This window comes from Bubalus bubalis, chromosome 5, assembly GCF_019923935.1.
Source record: "Bubalus bubalis isolate 160015118507 breed Murrah chromosome 5, NDDB_SH_1, whole genome shotgun sequence".
In the NCBI taxonomy this organism is placed as follows: domain Eukaryota; kingdom Metazoa; phylum Chordata; class Mammalia; order Artiodactyla; family Bovidae; genus Bubalus; species Bubalus bubalis.
Genome location: NC_059161.1, coordinates 85,686,281 through 85,713,522, shown reverse-complemented (window position 1 = coordinate 85,713,522; position 27,242 = coordinate 85,686,281). Strand labels below are relative to the sequence as shown.

General features: G+C 36.3%; 1 protein-coding gene across 2 annotated transcripts; it reads right to left on the bottom strand.

Annotated features, from left to right (window-relative positions):
- Positions 1 to 2,507: 2,507 nt before the first annotated feature.
- Positions 2,508 to 27,242, bottom strand: CHORDC1 (cysteine and histidine rich domain containing 1). 2 transcript variants are annotated; one of them, XR_327287.4, is made up of 12 exons: positions 27,002 to 27,242; positions 23,130 to 23,179; positions 20,437 to 20,493; positions 19,062 to 19,219; positions 15,790 to 15,893; positions 15,080 to 15,138; positions 11,323 to 11,393; positions 10,103 to 10,208; positions 8,250 to 8,369; positions 7,536 to 7,598; positions 6,604 to 7,252; positions 2,508 to 3,939 (listed from the first exon to the last, which is right to left on the bottom strand). XR_327287.4 is itself a non-coding variant. In XM_006055321.4 (11 exons), the coding sequence occupies exons 1-11, from the start codon at positions 27,063 to 27,065 to the stop codon at positions 7,106 to 7,108; spliced, it is 999 nt and encodes a 332-aa protein (XP_006055383.2). In that variant the 5' UTR covers positions 27,066 to 27,242; the 3' UTR covers positions 2,508 to 7,105. The 2 variants fall into 2 exon arrangements, 1 of the variants encoding a protein (XP_006055383.2); XM_006055321.4 differs by having other exon boundaries at positions 2,508 to 7,252.

The window sequence follows — 27,242 nt, the reverse complement described above, 5'->3', positions numbered from 1 at the left end:
AATGAAAAAAAAATCTCAAATATATGAAAAAAACCTCAAAGAAAGAAGTGAGGGGAAAAAACTGTCCAACTAACTCTGAGATTGCAGGAGTCTAAAAATGGATTAAGTCTACAGACAGAAAACTACCTAAGCACTGCTCCAAGTGATAGATCTGTTTTGCACGGTAGATTAGGTTAAAAACTCTGATACTTGTATGCTGAAACTGAACAAGAAAACAGACAGTGGAGGACAGAAGCCAGGGTTGTTTACTGTAGGAGTGGGGAGATACACACCATTCCTGTTGAGGTCCTTTAATGGACCGGAACCTGGTGGTCCAGAGTCGACAGATAAGAAAGTGAAGGAGAGAGAAAGAGGTTAATATTCCTTGGTTTATGCAGAAAGCCAATAAAGTCCCTGAAACAGGGCTTGCTCTGTTCACAGAGGCCTCAGGTGCCCTCTCGATGGGGTGAAGGCGCACAGCGCCTTCTCGAGAGGGTCTCAGAAGCCCGTGCAGGAATGTGAACTCAGAGTGCCTCTGCGCCCCAAAGAAATAGCCTGAGAGAGAGAGAGGGGGGGAGAGAGAGAGAGAAAGCAAGACACGGGGACCAAAGCTCTGATGGAGCAAAGGTGTTTTATTCAACATTGTGTAGGTATTTACACTGTCTTACAAGACAGCTATTTTCAGTAGAGATAAAATCAAAACTTACAAGGAAACATGAGGTCATCCATATGAAAGAAAGAGGGTTGTAAATAATCACTTTTACCATATGGTTCATAAAAAGGAAGAGGGTACTTAAATATCTGGATTCCTCAGCCCCCAGGAGAGGCTTGCCTCTCCTCTTAACTCCTGAATATTTAGGAATTAATAAGGAACAGAGAATTCTTGACATCCAAAACAGCACACAGGAAACCTCCTGTTAAATGCTTCCTGACAATTTCCCAATAAGAAGAACCTAGAATCTTTGGAGAAATGACTGCCTCGAGTAGGCTCAAGTGCCAGAAAGAATGTACTAATACAAAACCAAAACCAAGCCAAACCGAAAGCAAACCCACAGTGACAGGCCAGGGGCATGACAAAGAACACAGAGGCAACTGAAAGGCTACAGGAACCAACGCTGGACAACTTGAGAAACAAAGCAACGTGGAGTGTAACTCAAAGTCTGAAAACGAGTCTATCTGGGTGTGTGTGTGTGTGTGTGTGTGTATATATATATATATATATGATTAAATAAACCAGGAGGAAACAAATCTTCCAGTGCACACAAATCCTAAATCATGTATATAGATACTCTACCCTTCAGAGACAGAGCATAACTCCCCAGCCTTTTTTAAGTGTGGGCTGCACATGACTGAAAGAAGACCAGACACAGAGCAACTTCACTCTTACAAGTCTCACCGACACCTCAGCCAGACTGCAATGGTGAGCCACCTTGACAGTACCTATTCAACACCACCAGTGAGAATGGCACTTTACCCCTGGGGTTTTCTTTCTCAAAACACATTATGTTTAATCCTAAGGAAAACATCAGACAATTCCCGATTGACAGACATTCTACAAAATACCTGACCAGTACTTCTCCAAACTGGTAGGGTTTTCAAGAAAGTTTGAGAAACTGTCAAGAAGAAGAAAAGACCAAGGACAAATGATGACTAATTGAAATGTGGTGTCCTGGATGGGATCCTGCAACAGAAAGAAAGACATTAGGTGAAACTAAGGAAATCAGAATGAAGTATGGACTTTGTTCATAATAATGGATCAATACTAGATCATTAACTGTAAAAATGTACCGTACTAATGCAAGATGTTAAAAATAGTGGAATATATGGGAATTCTGTACTATCTTCACAACTTTTAAATCCAAAATGGTTCTTAAACAAAAAGTTAATTGAAAACAAATGAAGCTGATAAAAAGAAAAAAACGCAAGCCTAATTAGACATCCACGCTGCTAGTGTTTTCCCATCCTAGAGTAAAATGGAAATTCTTCTGCAAACTTTTGGACACCCTCCCAGAGGTTCTGATTTAGTAGGTCTGACATGTTGGGGACCAAGAATTTCCATTCGTAACAGATTCCCAGATGCCGATACTGCTGGCCTCGAAGTGGTATTTTGATGACCAATAACCTGGACTACAAGATGAAAGCCAACAATGCAGATTCAAAAGCCAGCAATTCTTTTGCTATTTATCCCTATATTTACAGTCTTATCTTTTTCTGCACATGTTATGCTCCAGACCTGAATTGTTTCAACCAATTCTCATACTAATGGAGAAAACTAAGGTAAGTTTAATGTGGTTTCATAACATATTTTATCCAACACACAGGTATAAATTCCTGTCTACAAGCTATATGCAAAATACATGACAATCAAAATGACAATGGCAACTTTTTTGAACTGAGGAGGACTCTGAAATTTCTTTGGAAGCTGTTTAAAGAAACTAGAGTCCTTACGAGTTGTTAAATCATAAATGATGTGTTTTTAACCCAGCTATTATTAGAACCAAAACCATACAGACAAAAGGACTACATACTTTATTTTATAAATTTATTTTCTAACAAAACATATGAAAAAGTAAGATTTTTCCTGGTAACTAAACACAATGGTACTAGTTTTCCATGCAGTATATGCCAATGCTTCATGGAACCCATTAATTCAACTGACAGACACAAGCAGCATAAAACAGTCAGGAGCACAGAACACAAAGCCAGGTGCCTGAGTTTGAAATCTCTATTCCACAACTCACTAGTTTTGCCACTGGGCAAGTTATTAAACTTGTGCCATAAATCAGTTTCCTTGCCTGTAACAAGAGAATATACCTCACAGGGTGTCATGAGGATTAAGCCCGTATTCATAAGTCCTTAGACTGGCCCGTAACAAGCGCTGCATGCCTTGATGTTTGTAAGAGCCAGCCAACATGCCAAGTACTACACTAGAAAACAGGAGTATGATGGTTGGCCTAGACACAGTCAAGGCTATATGTGGTCTATAAGAGGATACAAACATTAACAAATCAATCACACAAATAAATAATTAATAAATATGGAACTCTAAACTGAAATGAGCAACATGAAGGATGAGTGTTTTAAAAAAAACATTAATACACTCATCTAATCTCATTTTTGGAAGAGAAAGTATTACAGGTTCAGGGAGTAATAAGCATTTTGACAGAATGATAATTCCCTCTCCCAGGCTTAATCTTTCTTAGCAGTCTTAAAAGCATAATTTAACAACACAATCATCTGGACACTGTTATCTGCTGAGTCAAAAAGGATTAGCAAATAAAATTATTTTGCCACATAATTTTTAAGCAACATAAAAATGTTTAAGGCTGGAAGTTTTCACTTAAGTAGACATTAAAGGTGGCCTACTAAATTGGAAAAATAAGAAAAGGCATTAATTGGCATTTAATAAAACCATGCTCTTTAAAAGTAACTTTTTAATGGAATTCTTCACAACTAAGAGCTATATAAAAACTTAAAGAAGTAAAATCAAACTATGCAAAAAAAAACAAAAACAAAAACAAAACAAGCAACCTTTGCAAGTCTAGTATTTTAGAGATAATGTCAAAGGTATAAAGTATAAAGCACCATGCATCTGTACTTAAAAAAAAAAAAAACCAAGCCACGCAACAACTCCAGAGGAGTTTAACTTGTAAAAGATTTGGGCAGAAAGGAAGCAATCAAGTAAAACACCAACTTCCCAGCTACCCAAAAAACAAAAGAAATGAAACTTAGAAACTTAGTTAGAAACAAAGTTTCCAACAGAACTTAGAAACAAGGTAGGACTTAGTTTGCATTACAGAACTGAGGCTACAGAATTATAACATAAGCAAAAGAATAAAAATAAGTATCAAAAGTGAATACCAGGTCAAAATAATTTGAATGAAACAAACCAGAAAATTCCTTAACTTTCTGATAATAAAAAGTACCTGGCCATTACAAAGAAAAAGAAAGGTTATGGACCTCATAAAGTGAGCTTTTAATCCTTTTTTTCTTTACTCCATACCCGTCCCCTGCAGTAGAAACACAGAGCCCAAACCACTGGACCACCAGGGAATTTTCACTTTCAAGATTTTCTGTTAATTTATTTATTACAGGTGTATGTATAACGTAATTTTCAATCTGGGTAATGATTTTTTTTCCCAAAGCAAGGGGTGGTAGAGCAATAACCCAGTCATCTTAAGATATTGGCAAGAGCTCTTTAAGGGTCTGTTCACCCTTAGATCGCTAAAGAACTGTCTAAAGAAAACCAAACAAGTTTTACTTAGTAAGAATTAAAATCTCTGGCATAAAATATAAATTTTAATAAAATAGATCACTGTAGTACTTTGCTAATATTTGGTTACAATGTTTGTCTATGATAGGTTGATTTCAATTTATATTTTTAATGGCTCATAAATTGCTGGTTTTAATTACTATCAAAATACTAGGTCTCAAGAGCTACTCAGAAAATCGTGTTCTACTAAAAGCAAATAATCAAAACTAATGTTCAACGTTAGTTGATGGTACTGTGCCAAGGCTAATTCTTAGTTTTGTAAATGTTCTAATGATATGTAAGATTTTAGCAGTTGGGGAAAATTAATATAGGACATAAAAAAAAACTGTACTTTTTTGCAACTTCTGTAAATCTAAAATTATATGAAAATAAGAGGTTAAAAATAAAAGTTCAAATTCTCAGCACTTTTCTTCCTTTATATTAGTGAACGTGCCAAGCAAGAAAAATGTTATTTTAAGTTTCCCTAAAATGTTGACTGACCCATAAGATTAGTTATCAAGTGTACAATAAACCTAGCTTTATTTTGCTATAGTAATTACTATGAATACACTAAGATAGATGAAGCTTTTCTAGAGCAACAACTGAATAAAGTTAACCAGCATTTTGACCCAGATTGATAATTAAAACTCATTCTACTTAATTTTAACTGTATGTATGAGTCTAAGATAATTGTTTATATTTAGATTTTTATTTATGCAACAAATTCAGAGGTTCATAGGAATAACAAAGGAAATAGAATGGTCCCTAGTATAACCAGACTAAATACATAAATTGTGAGTATATAATGTATAGATAATACATTATATACAAAGGTGAGTGGTTTGTAACTAACTCTTACATGAATACTCTTGCTTTAAATAATAGTTTAAGGGTACATGTCACATATTGCTTAGGGGGAAAAACCTCAAGCAGCAATGATCAGTAAAGGGCCTAGTAATCATTATCTCAAATCAAATCAATTATCAATCCTTACTCTAGATTTCATGTCTCTAAATGAAATCAGGTTCCAAAATTATGAAAAGTTAAAAAAATTTAAATACAACCCCAAGTACTAGAAATATGTATTTCGTTTGGGTCCAATCTCCACTGAAAAAATTTCTTGCCATGGTATTTTAGTGTCATAAAAGCTGGCTGCCAATTTTTCTGTCTTTATACGTAACACAGCTAAACCATTTAATAATTACACTAACTACATCTAATAGTTATTTATTTGTTAAGGGTAATAGACTTGAGAAATACTATTAACTAAAACTGTACTTCTGCAAACTTTTCAAGTCCATTAATACCAAGAAAGAAAAACACTCAAGAAGCTTAAGAAATAATTATTTTAATCTACATAAACATAATTCATACTCAAATGTATTAAGTTTTGCCATAGTTTCTGCCTTCATAACATGTCTTAATTTCAGTTTCCTTTGTGAACTCTGCACTGCCTCAAAAACTAATTATCCTTTAATGGGTTCAATTAGCATAAACTATCTAATTCTGTGATACCTATGTTTAATCAATACAATATATAATAAACACTGTATCACCTAGAATTTTCAAGCTGTTTGTGAAAACTTAAAAAAAAAAAAAAACCTTCAAAATAAGCTGTTTTGTTTATTTCACATGTAATAGCTGTCATAAAGCAAAGTGTAAGTACTTACTTTTCTGATACCCTCATGTGTTTCCAAAAGTCTTTTAGCCTGCAATTTTACAGACAGTTTTCCACCAGGGAAGCCAGATAATATATATAATTTATCTTTATAACTTATAAAAGATTCTAAGAGGGCACAGACTGTAAGTTAGGTACAATTCAGTCATAACACCATACAAAGACCTTATGAATAATTAGGAAAGAGATGTTTAACACTACTGTTTAGTCTTATAAAATGGTGAATTTTAATCAAATTGATACCTTTTAATTATTTATGTTTCCTATACTCTTAGATCACACTGCTTGGCAAGTATACAGGTACTGATGTAATTTTTAATCCAATTAGTTGTAAATGAATTCTGATTTGTTAATCAATGTTTGTATTTCCTTGCTACTACTTAAGTACTACACTGTTGAGTTAATCCCCCTACAAAATGTTATTGAGTGGAAAAGCAATGCAGAGCTTCATCTCTTCCCTAAAGATTTTCAAGTATCATAGGAACACAAATTCATGAAAAAGCTAATTAAAAATTTGACATTCCATCTTGTTTTAGTGATTAATTATAGGATAAAAGAAAGAGATGTAAAAACAAATTTTTCTTTACATTTCTCTGATTAATGTAATATTATGCTAAGAAATACTGTAACTGTTATGAGCTATTTTCTAGCTTCTTCAAAGGTTTTTCTTCAAAGAAAAAGAAAGGTTACGGACCTCATAAAGTGAGCTTTTAATCCTTTTTTTCTTTACTCCATACCCGTCCCCTGCAGTAGAAACACAGAGCCCAAACCACTGGACCACCAGGGAATTTTCACTTTCAAGATTTTCTGTTAATTTATTTATTACAGGTGTATGTATAACGTAATTTTCAATCTGGGTAATGATTTTTTTTCCCAAAGCAAGGGGCGGTAGAGCAATAACCCAGTCATCTTAAGATATTGGCAAGAGCTCTTTAAGAGTCTGTTCACCCTTAGATCGCTAAGTATAGGACACAACTACAGTTCTATTAGTGAAGAGAAATGAATAATTAATTTAGGTAACTCAAAAGCGATATGGGAGGCACAAAAAGATAAACCAACTTTGGCTTTAACCTACTGCAGACCCTGAAATGCCAGATTCAACAACAACAAGAAAACAAGAGTACAGCAGCAAGCCACCACTTGACCACATAGTAAGAATTCTGAAACAGCCAGTAATATTTGCTTCCCTTCCCAACTCATTCTGTCGTCTCTTTCTTTTGTTTTTCCTCGGTTTTGGCTGCAGGCAGTTCAAGGCTTGCCCACTGCATAGGTTCAGCTTTTCTCATGGTGATCTCAATCTTTGTTGCAGTCATAGTTACGTAGCTTCGCTTTACATCAATCACCTGTAACATATTAAAGAAAATGACAGTATTCTGAATGGTTTTACTAATTTTAGGGGCAATAAGTTTAAATGATACACAAGATTTCATGTCTATGCCTATTGCTAACAGTCAAAACTCCAAGCTTCTAAGGTCATCTCTAGCCTTAAAATGTAAACTCCTGGGTAAGAAATAATGCTAAGTTATTTATCTACTCTGCATCAATGCTTACCTAAAGTACTGTCTTTTATTATAAAATGGCATTTTAAATACTAAGAAAAAATTCTGCTGGATTTATAATACTTACACCCCATAATTTCACATTGTGATGAAACTCCTTCTCTCCTTCAAATACAATGTGTACATTCAACTGGAAAAAAAAAAAAGTTGATTAAAAGTTATTAATGGATCAAAACCAAAGTAAGGATTTATGATATTAAAACAGTGATTATAAAAATAAAAAAGACACGGATAAAAATCATTTAAGTTATTTTAAGGAACTGCCAATATTATACTTTATTTGAGAAAACCATTAACAGTGAAAAAAATATTAACATGGAATTTCATATTGAGAACTAAGTATCATTATTATCTGATAAATCTTCTAAGCCACTACAGTACTTCCAGGATGCTTCAGAAATATCTCGCTGAGAACGTTCACTTAAAGTAGTTTCTAGGAAAGTAATTTCGAAGTATTTTTTTGAATCAGAGAAACTTTTAAAATCTTAAAACAGCTCAAGCAAGATCAACATTTTATAATACAGTAAGAATAATGTATAGTGACTTCCCTGGTGTTCCAGGAACACCACTGGAAGAATCTGCCTCCCAACGCAGGGATGAAGGTTCGAGCCCTGGCTGGGGAGCTAAGACACACACGCCACAGCTGGAGAGGGCCCGCGCTACCAAGTACCCGCACAGCAGCATGGAGGGCCCTGCACGCTGCAGCCGCGACCTGACACAGAGAAGACACACACACTTTCGATGGGACAACGCACAAGACAGAGCTGCTTAGTGTACTCACCAATGTGCTATTTGCTACCACTTGGCTGAGCTCTGGAAGTGAATTTTTCGCATATACTGAAATGGTGACTTCACCCCCAGTCTGATGCCAGTCATGTCTACACGGAACAACCTTTTTCCCCTGCAATGTAAGAGAAACTTTGAATTTACAAAGTGTCTTAACCTCTTAAAAAGAGTAATTTGACCCATTAAAATTGAGAAAAACACCACATAAAATTGAGCCCTTAATATTTTTAAGCATAAACAAATTCTAAAGCCCCTATCACGAAGTTTAACCAATAAAACAAAATACTAGCTTTATGACTTAAGAACATACTTTTGACACTGAAGGAGAGATATTTGCTTAACAATATAAACCAGACAACATCTTAATCTCATGCATAATAACTTTCCAGTTATTTTCTACACACTGAAATTTGAGGAAACATAATTGACTAGTTATAACTGTCTGCTGTTCTTATTGAATATTTTCCTCTTACAATAACATGGAAAAAAGGTAAGAATTTGTGGAAGTAATCTTTGGTTTACTATTATGGAAATAAATTATTACCTATGAATGATACATTGCTGTAACAATAACTACGTGAAAGATGAAGTGTGATGTGTCTTATAACTGAGGGTAATTTAATGCATGAGATTGTGAGACACTATTGTTTGAAAAAGCAATATTTATATTTTTGTATAATTATGCCAACTGAATTTAAATTACTTACACCACTTAAATTTTTTTGCCCTTAAACACCTGGCTTAGTCACTCAATAGTTGACAACTATATGCATTAAAAAATAATAAAAAGGTGTTTTTCATCAAGGGTTATACTACGAAAACTTAAGCACATAAACAGCATTTCTTTTTTCAAAGCAAAACTTTCAAATTTTCGTACCTTGGAAAAATACAGGGAGATTTCACTTTTTACTAATAAAACACTCAGAGAAGTTTTGTGGTAGACAAATCATTATAACTTAACAGATACATTTACAATATCTAACCCAAGTGTTATTAAAAAGCAGACATAATAATATATGCTAATATACACTGAATTCCTAAAGTAATCTAACATAAAGATACACACACTGAAAACATCATCGTCTTGGGGTTTTTAGTGCCAATACAGCACATAAAGCTAATTTAATGTATTAAAAGACACGTTAATAATAGCTAACAAATATGTATTTAGCAATGAGTTGCTTGCCTTCTTACAATTTAATGGGATTTTCCGAGATTATTTGCAGAGCTACAAGTCTTTTAAAATGCTGTTAGGGAAGTAGAAACTGATGCTTTCGCTTTTCTTTTGCTAAGTTTCCTGGTAGCAAGCAGAGGCTGATTCATGTCAGTGTATGGCAAAAACCACCACAATATTGTAAAGCAATTAGCCTCCAATTAAAATAAATAAATTTAAAAAACACAAAAACAAAAACAATCCCAAAGAAACAAGTCTACAATCCTATCGTTTGGCCACTAGATGGAGTGTCTGTCATGTATAAGTGGCTGAATGACAGGAAGGGGCCAAAAGAGCATCAGAGGTCTCAATGGTAACTCAAATGACCAGAAAAGTGATTTTTAAACAGAAAAAGTCGAAACAAAGTATGCAATTACAGAAAAATATGCTTCCATTTAGACTAGCTTACTATTTCACAAAAATCTACATATTTGCAATCAATATACACAATGGTTTTCTGATCAAAGAGCAGTGCGTTAAGAGCTTGACTCAGATTAATTTTAGATTTTAGTTAGGTTCATCAAACTGTGAGGAACTTGTTTTTTTCTTAAATCTAAAGACAGAGTAATCTCAAATGTCTTCAAAATGACTCAGATAAACACACTCCAATAGGCTATTTTTTAAACATTACTTACAGCATCCTTTTTAGTCCACATGTGTTTCCCTGTTGTACAGCCCTCTTGGGCTAAGAATGTATTAAAATCAGAAGTTTTTCTTCTACAACAGCTCCAGTATTTCATCCTTTAAATTATCATAGGAAAATTTTTAGAAATAAAATCTGACAATCAATTAAATTTGGAAGTGTTATAATAATAAGTAACTTAAAAAAGTAAGCATGTAACTTTAGTATTTTACAAGTGTCTAAGTTGCTAAAGGATGGCATCACTGACTCGATGGACATGAGTTTGAGTGAACTCCGGGAGTTGTGATGGACAGGGAGGCCTGGCATGCTGCAATTCATGGGGTCGCAAAGAGTCAGACATGACTGAGCGACTGAAGTTGCTAAACAGTTAACACTACCAGAAGATCAATAACCAGAATGCCATTTAGTATAGCAATTCTGGCATTCCTGAGTGAAGATGCTTAAAACCATCACAAAATCCAAAATCAGCTTTTCACTGACAGTTTGCATCTCAGTTTCCTCATGAAGCTACTATGAAATGGTTGATCAAAGATTGAAGACCTTCATATTTGAATAAACCAGGAAAATGAGAACATGCAAAAAATCTAAAAACGAATGTTTACATAACCTGTGACAGGCAATCCCAAAGTAAGTAAAAAATTAACTTGAGAAAAATCTAACAGTATTTACTCAACAAAGATCTAACACTGGAAGACAAAAATTACAGTAAAACTTTGGGTTTGTGTCCTGAACATATGGAAACAGAGTGGAAGATTTTCACAGTACTGTGTTTCTATAAACTACAGTGTATCATAATGAGAGAGGCGCTCAGCTGAGGACTGTGGAAAAGTATTGGTTTTCTCAGATGCCACAATGTTGGTGTCTTAGTGTCCCAGGGCCCAAAATTCCAAATGTCCTACCAATAGGCAGGGCAGCCCTTCAACAAAACAACATAAAACACCTATTCAGCTTAAAGAAAAAAAGTATCCTATTGTAATATACAGGAATATAAAAAAACATGAGGTTTGAATCACAGTGGTCACTTCAACCATAATCTTGTATCAGTTTTCCCACCTGTAAAAAGAAGGCAAACTCACATTTCTATGTTATTTTAAAGTTTAAATGACAATATAAGTAAAATACCTAATATTGTTGCATGGCAAATAATGTTTAAAGGCATATTAACATTTCTAACATCTACCATAAAGTTTTCATTAGTCTGGTTTAAGTTACCCTTCGTGGAAAATAGGTACTCCAGAATGATATACACAGACTTCTTCTAGACTCTGTGGACCCTGGTATGTCTACAAGAGAAAAAAAAGAGGTAAAAATTTAGTTGCATATCTCAATGTTACGTTTCACATGTATTTGTAAGTACTGGTGACCTCTATGAACTATGAAAATGCCCAAGAGGTAACAATTACCTAGAACATTCATAAATTCACCTCAGGCCATTCCAATAAGGAATGAAAAAAGATTCCTGTTTAGATATGCTTAAATTTCAGTTCCCTGTGAAAAAGGTAAATATTAAAGTAGGCAACAGGATGTATCAGATGTTTTTTAGACTTTTGGGTATGAGGACACATCCCAACATATTCCAAACATATTCAGGTATGTTCTATAAGTTTACAGGCCAATACTAAAACCAAGAGATTAGTGTTCTCATCAGAAACATAGTTATAGCATGATTATGTGCACAGTAAACTCTGTGAGCATTACGAATTGAAATGGAAAATCGAATAAGCAATTCTGGAAGTCCAGAGTGATGACTTCTTATCCCTACAAAGGGTAAAATGAGCTGCAGACCTATATATATATCCAGGGTTTGGCTGGAAGATCCGGGCCCCATTGCTGCTGTAGATGAAGGCTCTACAGATGAATTCACAAAAAGTTATGTTAATAAAACATAGATGCAGCCAGTAGTATATTTTCTGTCTACTTTGGTATTTACAGCAACCATCCTACAGTTACAGAAAATAAAATTCTGTACATTTACTTTTTGTAAATTCAGATTACAGGGTGTGTATATCTCCTGAAGATATTCCATGGGCACCCAAAACTCAGCACATCAAGATTCTAAACTTCTATCACTATTGTTCCCCAGACCTCCTACTCTTCTTCCCCATCTTATCTGATGGCACCATATCCACTGAGTCTCTCAAAGTAAAAATTCTTCAAGTCCTCTTCAGGTTCTCTTTACCTTCTACCCTCATGTAGTCCATCACAAAATCCTGTCAACCTGAATTTAAAAAAGAATCTTACCAGTTTAATTTGCTAAACTTCCTCAAGATCACTAGCAGATTCTCGGCAATGAAACTCTGCTAAAAGATTCTGATGAATTTCTCTGCCTTCAGTTTCTGGACTCTACCATCTACTTAAACATGCACCACTCTCTTGTTTAAAGCCCTTTAAATACCGCTACCTCAAACCATATACAATAATCAATGCCAGTGGTTTGCACATTTAAATGTGCCTCTAAGCCCGAAAAGAAACAGATTTCCTAAAGAGGATAGAGAAAGCCCATCATGAAGGAAAAGATGAACAAACCGAGTTTCATTAAATTTAAAGAGACTGTTTATTAGAAGCCATTATTAAGACGGTGAAAAAATATAGTCTCTCTGACAAAGGACTTGCAGCTAAAACATATGAAGAATCCTTAAAATCATTAAGAAAAAGTCACCTTAATAGAAAAACAGATACAGATTTTGGACAGTGTCACAAAAGAGGACATCCAAATGGCCAACAGGCATACAAGAGCGCAGTCAACATCATCATCAGGAAAGTGCAAATTAAAATCACAATGGGAACATTCCACATTCACCAGAGTGGCTAAATATAAAAGACTGATATTACAGAAGTGTTACCAAGCTGTAGAACAAATGGACCCAGCCTCATATATCACTGCTAAGAGTATAAACACAACCACTTTGTAAAATTAGGTGGGAGGACCTGCTAAAGCTGCAGACACACACACACACACACACACACACACACACACTGAAGAAGCAACACTATTTCTAGTTATCTACCTAAAAGAAATGTGTAAACGTATCCCCGAAGTCATGCACAAATATGTCCATAATAACATGAATCAAAAAACTTCACAGGACAGTAGAAAGGATAAACTGATTGGCACACTCAAACAATGGTATGCTTTAAAGCAATGAAAAGGAATAAATTACAGCTACATGAAACCAAGATAACCCAAAACAGTTAAGCAAGGAAGACAGACTTAAGTACCTGTTCTATGATTCTATTTACAGTAAATTTAGAAGTAGGCAAAACTAATCTATGTTGAGAGAAAAAAGTAGTTATCTTTGGGAAAGGAAATAATGGATGAGAGGAAGCATATGCACTCTGATTAATAAACTTGTATTTATATATATTCAATGTTGTATTTCAGTGAAAAAACTTTAGAAACATTACTTTGATGGCCACCGTGACCTAAAGGAAGGCCTAAGCTGTGAGCAGCAAGCCTTTTAGGATCTAGCCCGACTTTTCTTTTAATCTCAACTTTACATCAGCAAATTCTGTACTATTATCATTGACTATTTTTGATTTTTGTACATGACTGCTCTCTCTGCTTGGAATATCCTTTTCCATTTTGTCCATTTATAGAACTGTCATTCATTTCTCAAAATTCATCTGGGATACCTTCACTCTGACATGCCTACAGACCCCACCACCTCCACTGCACCTCCCGCACCCAAAGAATTAATCGTTCTCTATCTACTACGTCTACCTTAAATACATGGGAATGCATTTGTATTTCCATCTCTAAAGGAACAAGGTGATCCCAAACTCAGCATGAAAGAAGACTGCAAACCTGCTCCCAACCCTAACTCCAATGTCTCCTCCTCAGTTAATGGTGCACTGAGATGCTCCATTTCTGGTTTATCAGCAGGTCCTGCTAATACTTCCAGGTGTCATTCATTCTAACGTGCTTGTCATGTGCTGGGCACTGTTCTAGCACTCAAGACACAGAAAAGAGAAAATGTTTTCCTTTCAAATCTTATATGAGTGAAGAAGGGAGGCGAAATCCGTAAAATAAGTAGTAAGTGCTGTGGGGAAATAAGGACAGTATGGAAATGGTGGAGAGGGTGTAATATTACACAGAGTGGGCAGAAAGAAGCCTCAATGAGATGTCTGATGACATCCTACATGTAACTACTTCTCTAAAACATATGCCAATGCCTGGTTTTTCAAAATAGCACCCTAGCTGGTTTTCCTTCCCTTGATTCCACTCCTGCACCACTAATTTACCATTCATGAGCCAAAGATATCCTTCTGAAGTCCCTCCTTAAACAGACAACGGCTTTATATTATACTTACTAAAGCCCGAACTCCTCACTGTGACGTACAAGGACCTCTATAATCTTGCCTGCCTTTCATACCCTGTTTCATACCCTTGATCAATCCTCCACTGACTTTTCTAATAATTTCTTGAGTAGCCAAGCTCTAAAGCCTCTAAACATACTACTCCCACATCTACTCCCAAGTTTACACAACGCATCTGCTACATCATTCAGATTTGCGACTTAGTGTCACCGTATCAAAGAGGACTTCCCTGAGAAGTGCACATAAACAGCTTTACTCTGTATCTCCTTGTCAGCTTTATTCTTTTCAAGTCTACCTAAATCCACAGCACTTAAGAACTTATTTGTTGTCCTCCCCAAAATCAGAATATCAGCTCCCCAAGAACATGGATTTTTGGTTTATTTAATACCACATTTCCAGTCCCTAAAACCATCTCCGGCACACAAGAAGTGCTCAGTAAATGCTGACAGAACTAGACCTGTTTATTCCTGTGATCTATCAGACGTACTCCTCAGGGACTGGCGCTTACCCACGCTCATAGTCCTGCTCCATGGAATAGTGCCCAACACATAACAGGCACGTAAATGTTTGTATCTAATTGAGTCAGTAAATTACTCTCTTCTCAAAATAAAAATTTTACTTCCAGACGTAACACAAATTTTGTAATATATACCTTTGAACACCCTCCATTTTTACATGAGGTTCCAATCTTAATTTCATCACTGTCTTCTTCTAAAAGAAAGAAAAACAAAATAGAAACATTAAAATAGAACATTTTTACTATAGAGCTTTCTTAAAAAGTACCCTTTTCTTAAAATGAGTATTTAAAAAAAAAATCTAAATACAAAAAAACTGCTATTTTACAATGATTTTACTTAACAGTTTTCTGTGTGACCGTTCATGTAACACACATAAAAATGAATCAGAAGCCAACTATTGTGATTAAATCTTGCCTATATTGCCAAAATGACACAGGACACGATGCATTTCTATTCTATAATGCACCCTATATCCAGTATATTTACCTTATGTAAAAGAGAAATCATGAAATGATTCTGTTTCCCCAGATAATAGGTATGGGTCAGAGAATGCTGAATGTATTTTATATCATGCATAATGAAACATTCACAAAAAAGCTTAATTCACTGTTAAAAAGTAATGAGTAACAGAAGAAAAAAGAATTAACAGGTTCTCCTTTTTAATAAAAACAAAATGAAATGAATCACAAATTCATTCTGTGGTTTAACACGCATTCAGTAAACAAAAAAGTTCTTTACTACAAAGTACTACTTTTTTATATTTATATGCTATAAACTATACTGCTTCTGCTTCTTTTAGATAACTGGCTAACTGAACAGAAAAATATAAAAAGCAAAATCTTACCTTTCTTATTTTCTTCATTCCCCGATGACAGTTTAAGTTTATCAAGTGCTTGTTTTAGGGAGGCAGATATCTTTAATTCCAAATTTGTCATTGGTTCATCCGGGCTAGAGATTTTGGAAACTTTATTACCATTATTGAGGTACAAAAATATTTCTTTGTATTAAAAATAAATATACTTAAGAGTCTACTTATGATAAGCCAAAAGCTTTGTGAATCAAGTTTTTCTAATTAAAAAAGTATTTTACGATAACTGCTATAATATAGCTACGTTTCTAAGTTTTAGCAGAAAAATGTTGATACTAAATATCAAATAACCATGCTACTTTCAACACAAATTGTGCTAATGGGAAGGAAGAAAAGACTAAGAATCCAAATTTGCCAAGATGAGCAACTCCACGGAGGGGACTGTGAAGGAATTGCCCAAGGAAAACCCCGAGCATGCAAGTATGGACTAAGTGACCAATTATGCACTAAGTGATTCACCCAGCAGGGCCTGCACACAGCACAACTCCAGGGCAGGTGTGTCCACTGTATATGCAGTTATGCTCAGGGTGAGGGAGCCACACGTCTTTCTTGTGCCTTGGCATGTATCGTTTTCACTGTGGCATAGTGGAATTCTCTAACGGAATCGTCCTTCTCAGGGAGTCAGTTTGAGTTGAAAAAGAACTTGGAGGCTTTCCTTTCCATTCTACCACTGTTTTTTGAATATTTTTTAAGACATTCTTCATAGAAAAACATTTCCTTTCCTTTCAAAAATTCTAATAAAGAAGAATTTTATTTTAAAGCAGCTCATTTTATCATTACGACAGTACATAACTGAATAATTATGTACTAAGGCAATATTATGTACGAAGTGAATCCATATCCCTCCTGGTGGAGACAGTTCACGCCATGTGGACACTACTACAGGTGCCTATTCATGCAGACAGTTGTATCACAAGGCAGTTGTAGTAGGGTTAAAAAACAGTAACAACACTGTCCCCTAACATTTTGTAAAGTGCTGTATGTAGAATTTAAGACATTCAATAAGTAATAAGAATACTAATAAATGCAACAATAAAGCTAAAAAATCCTAGGTTATTCATTCTACATCCTTAATGAAAAACCTACTGCATAGGAGGCACTAACAAAGTACATAAAAACTTGTATCCTCATAATCTCTATAATACCATCCAATGAATTTAGGATAAAATACTTAATTTCTCTTTCTCTTAGGTGAAGTTATTATTTTAAAAAATATTACCTCATACTGTCAATTACAGTAGACTCAACTATAATATTTAATAATGATCCATATCAAAATTCTTGTCTTTTTATGACTTCCCTCCCCCACAACTGGCAAATCAATCAGTAAGACATGTGGTAAAATTTCTCATGATTATGAATAAGGTGGATATAGAATAAAATCATTCTAAGTAGTTTGGTTAAATAAACATCAAAAAGTCCCTGAGGGTTTTTTCTTTGTTGGATATTAGTCAAGATGCTATAAACTTATTTATTTAAGATTAATAAAGAAAAAATTGGGGAAATCATGAATCCATAGTATGAATATCAACAAAGGTCATGTTTGAGGCCAAAAACCATCTTTTTTTTTTTAAGTCCTGTATTTTGATTCTAAAACAATTAAGTACTCAAGGGCTATGTGAAGAAGACCTGATATAACAGTGATATCCAACAATCCCAGCGTATGTGGGATTATAAAACAGAGTATAGTGGGTAAGCAAGTATGAAGAATCTGTGCAATTCTACTGCAAAATGAGCAAAATGTATTTTTAAAGTATTTTAATAGATATGCCATGTAAATCAAATAGATTAAAAATTGATCAGTAATGAGACTAACAGTTTTCAGACAACTGGGGGTAAAAGATGAATGACTAGGCTTACTCTAAGTGGCAAAATATGGACAAATAAATAGAATTTGACCCAATACAAGGGAAATTTATATACTCAGTAATGATAAAATGAGCTGCTTTAAAATTCATTAGAATTTTTGAAAGGAAAGGAAATGTTTTTCTGTGAAGAATGTCTTAAAAAATACTCAACAAACAGTGGTAGAATGGAAAGGAAAGCGACCAAGTTCTTTTTCAATTCAAACTGACATGGACGATTGATTCCCTTAGAGAATTCCACTATGCCACAGTGAAAATGATATATGCCAAGGCACAAGAAAGATGTGTGGCTCCCTCACCCTGAGCATAACTGCATATACAGTGAACAAACCTGCCCTGGAGTTTTACTGTGTGTATGCCCTCAAGGAAATAGAAGTGAAAAGGTATTATCTATGAGAAAACGAATTTATAAGCAGAGTACATCATGAGAAATGCCAGACTGGATGAAGCACAAACTGGAATCAAGATTGCTGGGAGAAATATCAATAACCTCAGATATACAAATGACACCACCCTTATGGAAGAAAGCGAAGAACTAAAGAACCTCTTGATGAAAGTGAAAAAAGAGAGTGAAAAAGTTGGCTTAAAGCTCAATATTCAGAAAACTAAGATCATGGCATCCAGTCCCATCACTTTATGGCAAATAGATGGGGAAACAATGGAAATAGTGACAGACTTTATTTTTTTGGGCTCCAAAATCACTGCCGATGGTGACTGCAGCCATGAAATTAAAAGACGCTTGCTCCTCGGGAGAAAAGCTATGACAAACCTAGACAGCATATTAAGAAATAGAGTCCTTACTTCTAGTCAAAGCTATGGTTTTTCCAGTAGTCATGTATGGATGTGACAGTTGGACTGTAAAGAAAGCTGAGCACCGAAGTATTGATGCTTTTGAACTGTGGTGTTGGAGAAGACTCTTGAGAGTCCCTTGGACTGAAAGGAGATCCAACCAGTTCATCCTAAAGGAGATCAGTCCATGGAAAGGACTGATGCTAAAGCTGAAACTCGGAATACTTTGGCCACCTGATGTCAAGAACTGACTCATTTGAAAAGACCCTGACGCTGAGAAAGACTGGAGGCAGGAGGAGAAGGGGACAACAGAGGATGAGAGATGGTTGGATAGCATCGCCGACTCGATGGACAAGAGTTTGAACAAGCCATGGGAGTTGGTGATGGACAAGGAAGCCTGGCGTGCTACAGTCTGTGGGGTCGCAAAGAGTTGGACACGACTGAGCGACTGAACTGAGAGAAAAACCAAATGGTTCAAAAGTTGGTGAACTACACAAAGGCTACAAATGATATGATGCAAAATTGCAAAAGGTAATACCAGGAACAAATGCTGTTATTAAGTGTAACACGAGTATATAGCTATATAAAGTGTACCTTGGCCTTTTTATTGCTTCTACTGGTTTAGGGGCCTGAATGATGTGCTCCTGAAATTTGGGTTTCAATTCAGATAATTCTTTCTTCTCAGTAGTCTTGACTTCAGGTTTGACTGGCTCAGGTGGCTTCTCACTGTTATGCCTTCCTTTCGTACAGCCCTGTTTGTGAAAGGTATTCATTCACTGAGAATTATCCTATTATCTATTTCACATGCTGTAACAAATGTTAATTTTCAATTCTTAATTCATAAATTCAATCCATGTTTTCTCCACTTTTAACACACTGACTTATTTTAAGAAACTAAAAACAGAACTTCAAACTAAATATATTTGTAAATGAGTTCTTACATGTAAAATAATGCATTAAAAAGAGGCCTCTAAATTAGACCTAACAAATATCTACTTTAATTATTCTATTAAAGGAATAGCATAAACTATGCTACAAATTCTGGAGATCTCACAGAGAATTCTACAAATTATTTATATAAAAGGGCCTCAATCTGAGTCTCAGTTCTCCTGCTCCTAGCTATATGATCTTTAACAAGTTAATTTTTTTAAACTTGTTTCCTCATCAGTAAAATTGAGGCAATTTTTGAGAGGATTAAATAAAAAATACAATAGAGTCAATAAATGCTAGCTCCCTTTTCTATATACCACTGACATACATTTTAACATCCCTGAAATCATAGGGTCAAAGGTATGTCATTTAATTAGCAACTTTGGTCTTCTTTCTTAAGGGTACACAAAATAATAGTGCAACTTCGTGGTATGTGAGATACAATAATTTATTGTTCCTAAATGAATATGATTTAAATCGTTGCCTCCTCATGGAGTTCTATTTAAGACTGCTAACAGCAAGTAACAAGGAACTACTGCATAGCACAGGAACTGTGTTTAATATCTTGTGATAACCTGTAATGGCAAAGAATCTGAATAAGAAGAGGTATACATATGTGTAAGTGAATCACTATGCTGTATATCTTAAACTAAAAGAACACTATAAATCAGCTATACTTCAAATAAAAAATAAAAAGCTAAAGAAAAAATAAGCTGTAGGAAAAAAATTCTAGAGTGTAATTTAGATGTATATAAGTAGACTAGAGATGAAAACAAAAAAAGGACTATTAACATCAAAAACAAACATAAATTGACAAGTAGTTAATTAACATCTTGAAACTCTAATCTCTAAAACAGATAAATTCCCTACTTTAAGTGCCACAGAAGGGAGGTGACCTCCATTTTAAAAGAAAGGGACAATCTGTAAGTTAACAAGGACTAGACAAAAGCTGTCCAAAATCAGACTCCTCAAATCTGGAGATTCCCGTAATATGTACGTTTTGGGGGATAATCTAAGAGAAAAACACATTAATACTTACTACGATACTTAAAAAGTCAGAAAAATCAGTTGTTCTTCTCTTACAGCAAGACCAACCCTAGGAAAAGTAAGAGCCAAAAGAAGAAAACAAAGTGAAAACTCTTTGTAAAAGAACCGCAACTCACTGAAATACCACTTGCACTTACCTCTACCTGTATATATATAATTTTATAGTATTAAAGTGCTGTAAATAATTAGATTAATCAATTTAAGTGTTTAGTCTTTGACTAAAAAAAAAATGAATTAACCAATGCTGCTGTGATCCATCATAAAAGGAAGCACCTTAAAATATGGAAACAGAAATTGCTTCTGATTTAGAATAGTACTTGACTTTTAGAACAAAAACATTTTATAATTTATAAAATTAGATATTTTAAGGAATCTAGGGTGCAAGCGAAGTGCTTTACTTTAAAAAGTTAGATTAAAATCCAGTAAATTAAGAGATAATAATTATAACAATTCAGCTTCTACACAAACTCAGCATAGCTGTTTCTCAACAATAAGCATTATATTTTCAGAAAAACACTAATTAATGTAGCAGCTTAAGCACTGTAGATCTTTCAAGGTGACATGAGCTTTTCAGTTAGAAGCATACAAATATAGAAACTGTAAAGCAGTATGAGATTCCTAAACAAAGTATCAAGTAGCTAACCAAAACACTGCTTTAAGTTGTCACCTATAATTCCAATACAGTACAAGAAAAAGGAAATAAAAATGCAGTGGTCCCAAAGCTTGGGATGTCTCAAATCCAGACTAAGGGCCAGCTTTGCACATACCCACCTGGGCCTCACTGTTTCTCTCAATATATACATGAAGAATTTGGTAGTGTCTTTTTTCATAATACACACTTAGAAGTTTTTTTAAAAAGAAGTGCCAAATATTCTATAATTCATATTTTCCTTTATTCTGAAATTTCATTTTCTTTTACTCTGAACTGAGATGAAAAATAACGAGTACAAAATTAAAGGTTTAGTTAGTATAGATAACATTGTCACCAGTAAAGCTATTTTGTATGTAGAAAGTTTTATTATCTTAATTCTAAATGAAGAATTAAGTACTCTGGGAATACTGGGATATACACACAACATAGACTAGTTGTTCCCAATGCCCACCCGAGATGTTCCTCAGTCAAATGGAAAAGGAAATTAAAATTTAAGTTTGCGAGTATAGGGCTGCAAACTGTCTTTTCTTAAGAACTGTTCTTTTCCCTGAATGTGCCTCTTCTAATAAGAATAATTTGGAAAAGGAAATGGCAACCCACTCCAGTATTCTTGTCTGGAAAATTCCATGGACAGAGGAGCTTGGTGGGCTACAGTCCATGGGGTTGCAAAGAGTCGGACATGACGGAACATGCACGTACAACTTGAATAGTAAAATGTTTTTTTCTTCTGCTCATGCAATGTTTAATTTTTTACTTGGCTAAACAGAAAACTGACAAGAGTACACAATCTACTGATTATATATTTTGCTTAAAATCTACTGGGCTATGAAATTCAGTAGTATTGGAAAGTCTAGGTCTTCAAGAAATGTTATAAAAACAATAATAAACAGAACCTAATTAGAACAGAGAAAGAAAAATACTTCCAAGTAAAATCATTAAGTTTAATCAGAACAATTAACAGTTGGATATAAACAGAGGAGCAATGGACTGAATGACTAGAATGTTAGTGGTATCATTACTAGCAGCAGCAAAGGCAGGTTATTTCTGGAATAAGGGGTCACTTCAGAACTCATCTGTAGTTGCCAATGACACACATAAATGAAAAGTACATTGTAGAAGTGAAGTAAGGACAAAATAAACTGAATGAGAGGGAAAAAGGAAGCCCAAACTGAGAAGTGAAGTGAAGTATGCCCATGGTTAGAAGATATGAGGAAAAACATCATCAGAAAACACAAAGATGTAAGGAGTCAGATCACAATTTGTGGTATCGAACGTTTGTTCTGTTTCTCTCACTTAGAAGTAACCAGATTAATATAGGCTTGTTATTTGCTTGTATATCATTGTTTTTTACACTTGGCTAACAGCTAAACACCAAGGTCTAATTACTCCATGAAAGGTAAAATTAGAAATTCAAAGGACATTGATAAATACAAACATGATGTACTGCTTATGTTCCTAAGAAAACCTAAAACCACAGCAGCCATGTTGCAACATTTTCTTTTGAGATACACAATGGAAAATGTACCTCATTATCATAAATTTTAAAAGACCAATAAACCCAACACATCAAACAATATTCTGTTATGTCTCTAATTCTTCAGAACATCAAGGAAAACTGGTGGCATCTCTCTTCTGTACTGTATTACTCTAAACTTAGACGTCTGTCCTGAGTCGCACTGCTAAGTGTTTGTAACAATCCTTCCTAAAATTCAGAGCTGCTCTTATGAGCCAATAGCTGCCCGAAATGTTGAAAGACTAAGAATCCGTACAGTTGCTTTCATTTCCCCTCAGAGTTAGGTGAAGAAATGAGGGACGCAGAAAATTAGAGCTGGGATAAAAATAATAATTTTCTAACTGGAAAAACCCTTCAGATTGCCGTCTACTGTCTCCTTTGACTCTAGTGGAACACTTGCTTAAAGCACTCCAAAATGGTCAGTAAGAAAGCATAAGCTGAGGGGGGGAAAAAAAGATCTAGTATTATACCTCTGTATTTACTATATAAATGTTACGACAAAAATGTATCAAGCTCCTACCTTTAATGCATCATGAAAGACTGGAACGCCTGGGTGGTATGTGCAAGCATCTGGTCAAAAGCAAAGAAAAAAGAAAACGCTTCACAATGAAGAAAACCCATTTTCCTTAAGTGTTAACATATAATCCTTTTTCCATATGCAGGTAATACTTCACTAATGCTTCAGTTTGATGCATGACACACAATGCTTAATATAACATTGTATTAAAATAGTAAAGGTTAAAATTCTAATTTGAGTATGACAGCTATAAATAAAAATACACATAGTTCAAGTATAACAAATTATATTTTGTATTCTAATCTTTACAGTAAAATTTGTTTAGTACCCAAACTTTACTATTGTATTTCAATTTTGTTTTTACAAAAATATTATCAAATTTAAACGTTCTTATGTGTATTGATCCATAAAAGTTGCCCAAAAGATGCCCTAAAAAGACATTTTTGAAGAATAGGTTCAATTTTTTAAAAACTGATATATCAGTAATATCTAATTGCTAATTTTAATTTTAAGTAGGTGTCAATTCCTAGATATAAATCTTACCAAAAAGAGGCTTAAATTTTACAAAGTTTTCAGGTTTGTCACTGATTGTTAGTCTATTATTTCCCTACCTCCACCCCACTACATCATCGATTTTTACTTAACTCTCTTACGAAAATGGAATTATAGTCTGCAATATGGAGTATTACGTTTAAAAAAACGATAATGGACACACTTATTCCCTGGTTAGATAGAACCATGAGGTCAGAAAAAGGCCAGCTCCACACTTGTGCAATTTTCTTACAAGGATACTTTGCTCAAACTTTCGTGTCTGTTTAGCACTCAACTGACTACAACCTCTGATTCCTGGAATCACCTTGCTGCTGCTGCTAAGTCACTTCAGTTGTGTCTGACTCTGTGTGACCCCATAGATGGCAGCCCACCATGCTCCCCCGTTCCTGGGGTTCTCCAGGCAAGAACACTGGAGTGGGTTGCCATTTTCTTCTCCAATGCATGAAAGTGGAAAGTGAAAGTGAAGTTGCACAGTCGTGTCTGACTCTTGGCGACCCCATGGACTGCAGCCCACGAGGCTCCTCCGTCCATGGGATTTTCCAGGCAAAGAGTACTGGAGTGGGGTGCCATTGCCTTCTCCGATGATACATTTCTGGTACTTAGAAAAAAATCTCCCTATCCCTGTATTAAGTCAGTATGGTTTCTTTGGTTAGTAACCAGGTACTGCATAGAGACCATACTAGCTAATAAAGCGAGAAAGTGTCAGGTTCACAGTACAGTACCTAAGCCCAGATTCAGAAGATCTACTAATTAAGGGTAGTAGTGGAATTGAGGGCTGGAAAAGGAGATTCAAAGTAGAAATGAAAATGTAGAGGAACAGGAATTTGAGAGGAGAATCAAAGTAGAGAACAGAGAGCATATTTCATATCAAATTTACATACAGTCCGAGGCACACAGTGCATAATGTCTGACACAGGCATATATAATAATGGACATTCTGGCAGCAGAACAGCAGGAGTGAGTCAGGTCTTAACCATACAACTAGTATAAACAGTCCTTGAAAATCACTGCTAAATAACATGCAGATGGACATCTTTCTCTCTAGTCCTTTAAAAAAAAAAAAATCAAGTTTGACACTTAAGCTCAAGGTAATATTTTATGGGTAAGAAGCTATAAGACAGCAGTGGTTAAGAACCAGGGCTTTTAACACTGAGTCTAACCCAGGCTCTGCCTCTTGGTAGCTGTTTGTTTCCTCAAATGTGTAGACTGAATACAATATTGTTAGTGAAGAAATGCTTCTTCAAAAGCTGTTTTAATACATGCAGATCACCACACCAAAATACTCCTTTAGCTTTTGTATCTCCATTTTCCATCAACCCACCTACCTGTAGTATTGTAAGTCCCTACAATAACCCTGGGCTTCCCTGGTGGCTCAGACAGTAAAGAATCCACCTGCAATTCAGGAGACCTGGGTTTGAAAATCCTGGGTCAGAAAGATCCCCTGGAGAAGGCAATGGCAACCCCCTCCAGTATTCTTCCCTGGAGAATTCCATGGACAGAGGAGCCTGGCAGGCTACAGTCCACAGGGTCGCAAAGAGTCAGACATGACTGAACAACTAATTTTGTTAAGCTAATAAACTTTCAGCAACCTTAAAAGTGTTCCCTACTTAATTCAGTGCTGTGGATGCTCAATCCTTGAGACTGTCTACTCCGCTGGCTTCCCTTATTTCTTTCCTAGGCACTGAACCATTTCACACACACACACAGAGCTGACTTCCAAAAAACTGGCTGTATTTCCCCTTAAAATTAGGCTGGTACTTTACACCCTATAAACATACATATTATCCCATTCAACAAAGCATAACACTTTCCTCTTTAATATTAAAGCAGAATAGGTATAGCCACTAAAGCAATTTACTTTTTACATAGGCTACCAATAGCAAAGGGCTTTAAAACCCTTGTTCCTTGAGTTTTTTCCACTGAAGTCTCGTAATTTTCTCCCTGAAAAACTTCACATTAATACTGTAAAAGTAATTAAAGTTACATTTTCCTCAGAAGCCTACCAAAGAGCTTACCATTTTAAATTATGTCCCCAATTTACCTGTGCAGCAAGATAACCATTCAGGTATATCAGAGGTGAAAAAGAAGTTTTTAAAGTTTGATTTTAATTCCCTACACAATGAGGAAACTTGTTGCTAACTTGCTGTACTTCTCTTATTAACTAGGTATAGTAAACACTTCACAGGGTTGTTGTAAAGATTAAATGAGATAACGTAATATATATTAAGTGACCGACCAATGTCTGGCATACAGAAAACATACAATAAATGCTAGTGGAATTTGAGAAAGTGTTAACTCCTCAGTTTTCAAGGAATCAAGTCAGTCCTTTACTCCATTCACCTACCAAAATTCAAATCCACTGATCAGTTTCTATCATTCACCTAGTCAGTAACTCTCAAGTTTACATCCTTTATTCTACACCTGGGTGCTGGAAAGCTGCACCTCTTGGGCACCTGGGCCCGGGAGACAATTTTTCCACCCGCTGGCGGTGGGGGTGGGATGGGGGATGGTTTCAGGATGATTGAAGCGTTACATTTATTGTGCACTTTATTTCTACGAGGACTACATCAGCTCCGCCTCAGATCATCAGTCATTAGGTCCTGGAGGTCTGGGACCTCTGCTACAGAGGACATTCAAGCCCAGTGTCCTGCAGACGGCGCAGTACTAAGACGGGAAGGCCATGCAAAAATATCCAAGGAACACGGACGGCTACAAAGTAACGGATGACGAATGGTATCTCCCACTGGAACAGATGTACCAAAACCGAACAGCGTAACCATTCAAAAGAATCTGAACCAAGAACATTTGTTTTTTTAAAAGTATGGTTAAAACAGTGAGTCAAGTGAATGCCAGGATAACCCGCCCGCTGCCCAACCCTACGGTCCATGTCTGTCTCTGACACACACGCGCGCGTGCGAGCGCGCATCCACCGCACGGCGAGCCCAGGGCACCTGGCTAACTCCTCACCGCTCCAAGAAGCGCGGGCGGGGACAACGATGCTCTTAACCCGGCCCAGAGGGAGAGCGGACGGCCGGGGAGCATGTGCGCCGGGCGCTGTGCCGAGGGCGAGCGCCGGGTGCGGACGCCGTCGCCGGGTCCCGCAGAGCGGCCCCGCACCCGGGAGCAGTCCGGGACGCGGCCCGGCGGGGTCAGCCTGGGAGGCCCCGGGCGTCCCCTGGAAGGGATGCGGTTGCCCGGCGGGGTCAGCCTGCGAGGCCCTGGGCGTCCCCGGGAAGATGCGGCGGCCCAGCGGGGTCAGCCTGCGAGGCCCCGGGCGTCCCCGGGAGGAGGTGGAGGGGAGGGGGCGGCAGCGCCTCTCTTACCGTCGGAGTTGGTCTCGGGGTCGAAGCGCTGGCCGCAGCCCCGGTTGTAGCACAGCAGGGCCATTCTCCTTCCCGGACGCCGGAACCGCCACTCGCTGCCTCTGCAACCCCCGGCGCGCGACCCGGGCCTGCGGGCGCGCAAGCTGCCGGCTTCCGGGAACGGCCAGCTCCGCCTCGGGAACCTTCGCGAAGGTTCCGGCCGCGCAGGCGCAGCGGTGACGGGAAGAGGCAAAGGAAGAGG